Consider the following 9,895-nt stretch of genomic DNA (forward strand, 5'->3'; position numbering starts at 1 on the left):
ATTCGCACCGTTTGCGCTCGCAAAAATGCTTGATGAATCTACCTGTTAGTGACATGGAAAGTGGCTAGAACACAGTTGTGTCGATCTCCTGCCTCACTAGTAGGCATTCAAGAAGCAGGGTTCTGAGTTTGAGAGACAATCAAGCGTGCAAGAGATGTTAGGTTTTTGTAGGGAGGAGGAGTGCAACCACAGAAGGGGACACAGCAGACGTTAATGGGGAATTCAATACCATATTTTCTGAAGCCTCGACTGTATTTGCGGCAGCAGCCACAAACCGTAAACATTGTGTAAATCCAGCTGCAACTTGGTCCAGAACTAAGGAGTAATAATCTGTGTGCTTTTCCTGATACCTATGGTTTTGAATCAACATCAGTGCACATCCAATTAGTTCAAGACGATATAAAGTAAAACATTTGGCACAATCATGGAGCTCTAAACCAGTAACAGAAGTCAACGCTTGTTTCATATTACAAGTGCATTCACTAGACCACTGCAAGGGTTCAGGTCTAACTTTTTTAGTATATTCTTTCAAGAGTTTTGACATTGTAGCATAACTCAAAATCCGCTGTTTGCAACACCCTGCCTTTCCCAACAATGTACGGACCTGGAAGACAGTTACAGAGCGGTGCAACTTACGGATGGCTTCAACTCGTTCAGAAGATAAATGGTACTGGCCAGTGAAAATGTAATGCCCTGGATACTGCACTTAGGCAATGCAGGACTGCAACTTTTGCTATGAAGCCTTGTGCTCTTTGTAGCCACTTTTCTTTCATTAATCTATAGTAACAGATGCCAACAGTAAATAGCCTACCTGTTAAATTAATATAGACCCCCTGGGTTAAAAATGTGTCTATGTTCTTCTTGGGATCTTTTGAAGAGATTGAGGGATACTTTGTAAATTCTTGAGGGAGATGGGTCCATGAAAACTGGAGCTCTCAAAATATAAACGAGAAGAGATACCGATTCCCTTCAGGTACAGAGTTGGAAAAAAAGGAGGAGGGAACCAGTCAACCACAGTAAACTACTGAGCATTTGCGGGGATACAAGAAAGAATGGTGGTGGGGTTTGTGACCATAGGGGAACTTGAGATGACCACATTATTAATGCCCTAAGGTCCTGTACGAATCTATACATGTTTGCTTTCCCGGCCTAGCACACCAGTAGAAATGGGATGTTACATCAATTAACAATCGGCACAGAACCCCTTGCTTAATCAAATCTGCTATCACAGGGTGAATGTCGTCTTCTGCCTTAGGGTTTAGAGTCTACTGAGGTATCCTGTTTACATTTTTCATTGGGTCATCCTTCCCCTTTACGAGTTACATTGAGGAGATGAATCCCATATAGTTGGCCTGTGTGTATCATAAAGTGGATGGCATCTGTGAAAGTAATTCTGTTACATCAGGAAGCTTAGCAAGTGGGTCAACTCCTCCTGGTCAGCTCTTGCTTTCACATAATATTGACAACGATGGCTGCTTGATAGCGAGTCTCCTGCAGCTTGAAGTACAATCCCCCACAAATCCTGACAGCAATCAACTGTGCACAGTCAGCAAGGCAGCGACTCGCTATGCTACATACTGGAGCACCATGTGGCTGAAAATTGAGCCAACATAATTGTCCTTCCACGGGCAGAGGTGAGTGAGGCCCAGGACCGCGTCTGAATCTCTAGGTTGAATTCCTGAAAGACGTGCTGCTGTGTGGCTGCCCTTCCGCCTGTAAGCCTGTGAGCAGTTGGAAATTATGCTTTGCAGTAAGGAGCGCCAAAGAGATCAATCGAAGCCGCACACTAGTTTGGCTGGGAGGGGAAGTTGGCAGCTCAAACTGCCACGTTGCGGCATAGCTGGAAATCTGCAGGGGCAGGGTCAATACAAGGTGAAGAGGAGACATGGAAGGCAGCAAGCATTGACTGGATGTGCCCCCGAAGTCCCTTTCAAGCCAGGGCTGCGGATGAAGGAGGTTTGTCGCCCTGCTTGATCTACGTCCTAATGCATCGGGCAATTTTTTCTCTTCCTCCCTCATGCAACGCCGAGACCCCATGGAACAAATGAATACACTGGAGACCTTGATGCATGTTCGGTTAACTCAATGAGCTTCACACTGTGATAACTGGATAGAGGGAGGTTGGGAAAGTCGGGAGTTCATTGTTGTTAAGAGCTTGAACACAACAGAACAAATGGTGCTCACACCTAATAGGCAATCCCCTTAGTGATCTGTCCATTACCCAGTTTGTGGTTCACAACATTGTTAACAAAATGCCAGGTTTCAGCAATGCAGATTGTCGGTTCCAATAATCTCCAGATATCGCACTGAGACAATATAGTGAGGGACGGTGGGGAAGACGGGCGAAAATGGTTGAAAAGGACAAATACGCAGTGCCCAGAGCATCAGTGGATTCTGCAGTAATTACAACAAGAGAGGCGTTGTGAGATGACCTTGGGAGGGACCACAAAAACTCTAAGTTCTTCCTAAAAGACATTATGGCAGCAATTCATGGAATGAGGCATTCCCTGGAGCCAAGGACAGACTCTGTGACAATGGAGATCAAACCTTTGTGGGCCAACAACAAGCAAATGGGTGAACGAGTTACAGATGCTGGACAATCACTGACCATGCTGCAAGTTGATACAAAGACTATCTTGGAAATGGTAAAATGGCTCATAAACATAATGAATCAATTAAGGAGGAATAACAAAAAAGTGGTGGTAGTTCATGAACAAGCTGTTAAAACCTAAGTGCCTATCAACATATTCCTCCATTGAGTAAGGCTAGACCGACAAACAGTAGTGAAATTGACCTCTGATCTGGTTGTTACACTGCCAGCCAATCACATTGCAGCATTTGCTTGCATATTATCTTCTTGTGCTCCAACTGCTAATGGTCTCGCAAGTGCTGCTTCATTTCTGGGAGCATTGCTAGCTACACCCTCAGTCCCATTGGCTGGCATGAGGAACTTCTACAACAAATCCTCCTCCCTAGTGATTTTGCTGTCCTCTTTTTCTTGTGGTTGAATGATGTGGGGACATAGATTCATAGAAGGCAGTACAATTGGAGCAGAAGCCCAACTCTGTCCCAAAGATGGCTAATTTGATACTCCAATTTCTCTTCAGTGTCTTTGATACTCCAACTTTTGGATTTGTGTTTTTTATTTGTGTGCCTCTTTATGACACTGTATAAAGATTGGTCACTCTTTGGCATTTAATTTGTTCTTAAGGTCTTTCAACCACTTCTGCAAATTAGCTAACCTTTCTAAATCTAAGGCACTATGTTATGGTAATAACTTTTTCCCGTTGTCATTAGTGAGACCCACCCACTATTGTAGAGCATGTGCATTTACCATATTGTTGGTACATTGTATGGGTAGGAATCCCTTTTGGTGGGGACTCACTATGTTTCGACTGTCCGAACAACATCACCATCTCTTTCGATTTATTCAGTGGCGGCTCCTCCTCAGGAGTGGAGGACCATCGCCCCATCTCATGAGAGTGCCACAGGCAAACTCATATAAATAAAATGGCATGTCAATGCCATTTTATTTATTTGCCACCTTAGCGGTTCACGCTGAGTGCAGCACAAGAGTGGGGCCGGTCTGATTCCTGTAAATGCATGATAACAGCAATGGTCCACAGTGCGCTTGTCAGATTGGCCAGCCGTCTTGCGACGACCAGCCCGACATGCGCACTGTAGACCCAGCAATCCAAATGTTGTGAAACAGCCTGGGATTTGCTGGCACAGGCCCCCAGCCTCAAAATGAGCACTGGCTGAGCATGCTCCCACCAACCCTGAAGCTACTTTCACAGCATGAGAGCAGCTCCAGGATTGGTTGGAGTTGTGTTCCACAAACAGGAAGACCGCTCCTGAATATATGGTGAGTCGTGCGCCTTCACGTCTCACCATTTTTTATTTAAGCTAGTCGCCACTATATTCACTTACACTCAGGTAACGGGGAAAGGGACTGCAAGCCTTGTGCTTGCAGCTATATCTGTGGAAGGAGGTAGGGAAGGAAACAGAAACTATGCTAGGCTTCCCTTTAGTTATATTTCTTCCAACTGATCTCATGGATGGGGGTAGGTTTTGCAAACTCACACCCAAAAATGTGCATTCTATTAGAATTCGGATCACCACCAGAGGGACTTGTTAAGGGGTTGTTCAGCTGCATCAGAGGATTCCTTTCTCTCACAAGTTCATCCATCAAGGTTCTGCACTCTGGGTCCTGTCACTCCTGCCTATCACCCCCCTGCCATCCTACTTCTAGAGCTCACTCACTCTTTACCTTGAGTTCTCACTCATACTAGTTTTCCTTTTTCTCTGGATCCCTCCCAGTGCTACCTACCCAACGATTTACCCTTTTTATTCTTCCATCATCACCTACCAACCATAATTGTGTCCACCCTTTTTACATAAACAACAAGAAATGCAATCAAGCAACTAACTGTAAGCATTGTTAGACTTTACCTTTAGCCAGTTCTCCAGGTCCAGAGCCGAGCAGTTTTCCACCACAGTTTCACTGGAGAAACTTTTCTTACCTTTGGCACCTGGTATCATTGTGTAGAGCTCGGTCCAGTGCTCCCCTTCTTTATCTCTAGTTAGGCATTTTTTTAAATAAAACACAAAAGTCAGAAAGCCTCAAGTACAGTCGTTTAATGCAAAATAGAAAGCAGCACAGCAAAACATCAGAGACAATTCGTGTTACAACTGACTGGCTCTCACTAGAAAACAAATTAAATATGTTTTTCTGTTAATACAAGTCAATAGAGCTTAATTGCTTGACGGAAACAAGGGCTGGCAGTCCTTGAGGTGGAGGTAACATCCACACATACAATACTATGGGGTAGATTTTCAAACATTTTGCACTGGGTTAGCATCACAAAACGCTAACCAGCACAGAATGTTTCTTTTGGAATTTACTTTCTAGTTCAAAACTTGTTTTGTTCTGGAAAGTACCCTAAAAGTAGCGCAAAGCAATGCTTTGCGTTACTTAGTGCCAAGGTGGCATTATATGGGTGGTACATGAGCAGTCCCATGCAAACACCCATGCCTTTTGATGCAAAAACCCTATCTACAAACAATTGTAGACAGGGTTTAGTGCCAAAAGTTAATGCCACTTCGAGGGAGAGGCTAACAGGAGAAATGTTTTTATTTCTCCTTTCTTTTCCGACTTTGCATGCATGCTTCACTGTGCAGCACAGATACAATGTGGGAAAAGCCTTCAAACTTTTCTATAAATCGTATTTTTTACAGGAAGGGTACCCTTCCAGTACAAAACCTATGCTAGACCCATGCCCATACCCTAGCGTTATGGCTCTAAGGTGTGTGTGCGTGGTGCACGGCAGCTGAAGTCAGTGCTAGGGAGAGGGGAGGAGAGCCATATCTCTGAAGATATGGTGCTCTCCTACTCACTCCCTGCCATGCAGCACAACCTCTGTGAGATGATGCAATGTGTTGCATGTATTTTTGAAAATGTGCCCCAATGTTCCTTTTTCTTCTAAATCCCACTTTCACTTGCCAAGTTTCAAAGCCAGGTTTCGCCTTTAGCAAGTGTGGAAATGTACAATGTTCGGACTTTTAGCTTCAGGATCTGCTTGAGCCATGGAAATATATATATTCAACACAACAGGAAGCTTCAAGCTACTTTAAAATCACATCTGAATTTGATTATTGTTAGACCCAGCAGTTTCCTGTTAGCTGGGACGCATCAAAACCAGTCAGAATGCACTGCTCTAGATAAAGATGGTTACGATAACATGTGTCCATTAACCTGTGCTCACTCGTGGGTAGCTTGGCCCTGAGCACTCAGGCTTATACTCAGGGCCCAAGTGTAAAGTATTGGCACAACACCACCCTCTTTATAAGCACACTCCTCTGCACAGTGTTTTGAGGTGTACGTCTGAATGGTCCTTGTTCCAACCAACGATCGCTTCCAGCCATTTCCACCGCACCCTGCGCAGTCCTTCCGATTTTGTGGAAACAGGGGGATCCTTAGTGTCCCAGGGATCTCGTGGACAGTAGTCTAGCCATCAGTTCCTTGGAGTGTACTTAGGGACACTGGCCGCGACAGCTGGTACTTAGCTGCAGGCCAGCAACATCTAGGCAAAATCTCCTTCCTGGAGCACGACAAGCTCTAGTCAACCACAAGTCTTCAGATGATCCAGTTGCAGTCCCTCCTGCCCTAAAGATTCCTCTTGTCAATGTCCCAGCTTTAAACCAATGTAGTATGGTTCCAAATCCAAAAGTGTCTCTACTTTTGGAGGCTAAAGCCCCAGTAGTTAAGCCCCCAATGGCCTCTGAAATACAATCAGTTCAAAAGGCCACCTTTGAAATACACAGGCCCTCTCTAAATGTTGACCTTTCTGCCACCCTACCCCATGAGGTTTGAACACTATCTTTAATGGGGCCAAAATCTTTTGCCTTGGACTAGAGGGGCCAATTCCACCACCATGTAACCATCCCATAGAGGCCCCTCAGAGTCAGAGGTCTGCAGTTTCCCTGGAGTCCCTAGGTTATGGACTTCTGTCAAGAATATACAGATGTAGCTGTCTCCCCAGCACCCATATGTGAACTAGAGACAGGCCGACAGGCACACAGAGCCATGACCATCGAAATGCCCATGTTCCCAAAGTGTATACCTAAGGGCACATTGTCGTGCCCCATCTGTCTCACAGTGAACAGTCAGTTGAGTCGTGTTTTTTCATCTGTTGCAGAAACCCCTGATGAAGAGCCTATCAGGCTCGAAATGCATTGGGCATAAAGTGCAGAGTTTACTCTGTAGCATGTTTCACCTTCTGGTAGCACATGATGCTGTGAAAAATCCTTGATGGGTGCTCAGTAGTCATTTGAAGATATTACAATAAAGAAAGAAGGTGGAATGGCACAGTCTCCGCAGTGATTTAATAAGCTTTGAAAAATGACGTGAAAGGAATAGTATGATTATTGATTACATTGATGACTATGGATAAAATTAGATCAAGTGGTTAAAAGGGAGGGATGTTTTTCCCACTTCGCAGTGTGACAGATGGGGCGTGACAAAGTGCCCTTAGGTATACATTTTGTATGAGCTGTGTGCTGGGGCCGTGCACAGCATATGATCGCACGCACTTACGGACAACATGGTTTTCGAGCAAGAATTCTAATAAGGGAAGGAGTGCATTCTATTGTTTGTCTTTTACTTTCCCAAAGTGACATTTCCACTCATGTAATGTCGGATCAACTTGCACTACTGGAGAGCATTCGCCATTACGAACTTATCGATATCAAACACTACACTGCTACTATGCTGCACATTGGAAATACTGTTCAATAATCCTTCCACCACACTAATCCAATGCAAGATGTAGGCACCATTGTATCAAACACAACATCTGGTGCCAATTACGACCCTTGCATGTAACGCACACACGCACATGCCCCTACCTCTTCCTAACACCGCACCCTGTCAACAGGTAGAACTCCGATATAGCAAGACATGCAAAACCTTGGCACGTAGCTTTTTAAAAGCCAAACTGAGCAACAGTAATCTGCATGTACAGGCCCCACCAGGGCAAACCTGTGGCACGATCGATGAGCTACTTCCGAGGATGGCATTAAAGGGACATGCCCTGGGTATATATGTCTTAACCCTTAGACACGGGATTTACAGCTAACTCGAATCAGCTCAATCTTGTATACACCAATTAGCATTATGTGTATGATGAGCACAGCACTTTGGCACTGAATGACAGTGTCAAACGAGTTCAAAGTCCTAAGGCTAGCACCTAGATCAGCCAGAAACTGGGAAGGAGAAAAGCAAAAGGTCGAGGGAAAGCACCCTAGAAAGGTCCATTTCCAACAATTATTATAAACTATTAGCACATTCTTTAGTATATACTTGGAGATTAACAATGACATGCACAGCAGTATATGAACAGCATAAATGCAGGAATAAGGTTTTGTCTCCAATTTTCCGAGAATTTCTGCCAAGGCTTGCTTTGTGCAATTTATAGTTTGCTGTGTAAGTTTTAGTCGTCTTTTGCTGTCGAATTGGAGGTTTAGATTCAGTAGTACAAGATGTAATACAAATGTACAATTTCTGTTTTGTTTTTAGGCTAATGTATTTTCTTGCATTTCACAGAAGAGACCAATCGAAGAAGAATGGGAGATTCTGGAGTGGTTGCTCTTTTGTTGCACAGAGTGCCAGAACATTCAACGGTGATCAGCAACATCTGGCTAACGGTCCTATTCCTTTTTCGATTTTTGATTCTGGTGGTTGCTGCAGATACGGTCTGGGGTGACGACCAATCCCTCTTTGTTTGCAACACTCTGCAGACAGGCTGCACCACTGTCTGCTATGATTTTCTGTTCCCAGTCTCCCCCATCCAATACTGGACCCTGCAAATTCTGTTCGTCACCACACCGACCCTGGTGTATCTTGGATATGTGGGCAACCTGTCAATGGAAGAGGAGAAGATGAACCAGTCTAAACTCCACTCCACCATGGCAGAAGGAGAGCAAGGGATTCCCATGACTGCCAACATGCAGGATGGGTGCAAGAAGTATGAGCAGGAGGTTGGCAATGCAAATCACCACCACACATTGATCCGCATTCACACCATCAATGTGATCATCAAGGTGGTCATTGAGGCTGGGTTCTTGTTTGGGCAGTGGTACTTGTTTGACATTTATTTTTCCACAGTTATAAGTTGTGCACAGGACCCGTGCCCACACATCGTTAGTTGCTATATTCCCAACGCGAAAAAGAAGACCATTTTTGCCATTATCATGACGGTTGTGTCAGCATTGTCTGTTCTCTTCAACCAGCTAGAGCTAATTCTCCTTTTCCGCAGGAAACGGCAATACAGGAAGATGAAATGTTGAACCACCATATTCTCAACTCCGAGAGAAAGGGGCAGGTCATCCCCGAAGTAAAGCCTGGATTAGACGTGCGCTAGCATGGCAGAGTTTCCTGGCCAGAACAGTCATATACACATGCAATATACCTGAAGGAATATATTGCCAACTTAGAGCCAGTGCTCGTGTCTTTTCACCATGCTTTCCAGAGCAAATATTTGCTCTGACTTTAAAATACAAATCAATATATTTTAATTGCAGCACACGATCTGTCATTATTATGTGGTAAAATGGAGATGTGTCTTAAAATGTATTCACATCAAATCATACATCAACCTTTTTAACATTTAATAAATATCACAAAATATATAAATGAGGAATACAGTATATACATTATTATCGATAAAGTACTTTATTTGTCATTTATAACACCTTATTGAAAATACGTTTGTTTTAATAAAAAAAATGTAAAAGTGAAAAAGATTATTTCCTATTATTTATTGGTGGAATATTTAATAATTCCAAAAAACATGAATTCATCTCAGCGGCTATAAAAATATTTTCATCAGAGGTCACATTTATGCAAACCAGCTATCCGACTATATATCAGAACTTCCTTGGTGTTTAGACAAAATATTGAGTTCAAAATATCAGAACTCAAAAATATAGGGAAAAATGACGTGCTGTAAAAATATCATAGTATAGTTTCTTGTTGTACAGAATATTGATTTTTTGGTAAGTAATATCACTTTTAGAAATACTGTTTTTAATATCATTCAGTAACATAGAGGTGGGCGGAATTTGCATTTGCGGTACGCAAAGTTCTGCGAAACCGCAAAAAATCTCAGAGCATCGTGCCAGAATGAATCCTGCCCAGCATATTTATCCACAAAGATGCCACCATTTTGTGCAATACCTCTACTCAACTGGAGTACTACTGGCTAATCAGTAAGGGCTACCTCGTTGGGTAAATGTATAGTGCCTTTGTTTCCTACACTACAGCTGCGTAAAGGAGGGCCAGAAGAGAAGAGTTGTCTCCAGTGACCATGTGTGTCTGTAATTTTGCCACCGCGCC

The 9,895-nt window shown here is 43.5% G+C and overlaps 1 protein-coding gene across 2 annotated transcripts in view; it reads left to right on the forward strand.

The window, feature by feature from the left end:
- Positions 1–9,257, forward strand: part of LOC144824761 (gap junction alpha-4 protein-like) — a 187,682-nt gene extending 178,425 nt beyond the window's left edge. For both annotated transcript variants that reach the window (XM_078683769.1, XM_078683770.1), the window contains exon 2: positions 8,105–9,257. In XM_078683769.1, the coding sequence (XP_078539895.1) occupies positions 8,125–8,847 (723 nt within the window). In that variant the 5' untranslated portion in view covers positions 8,105–8,124 and the 3' untranslated portion in view covers positions 8,848–9,257. The remainder of the gene's footprint in view (positions 1–8,104) is intronic.
- The last annotated feature ends 638 nt before the right edge of the window (positions 9,258–9,895 follow it).

The sequence above is a fragment of the Lissotriton helveticus genome, chromosome 3_1 (assembly GCF_964261635.1).
Source record: "Lissotriton helveticus chromosome 3_1, aLisHel1.1, whole genome shotgun sequence".
Lineage (NCBI taxonomy): Eukaryota > Metazoa > Chordata > Amphibia > Caudata > Salamandridae > Lissotriton > Lissotriton helveticus.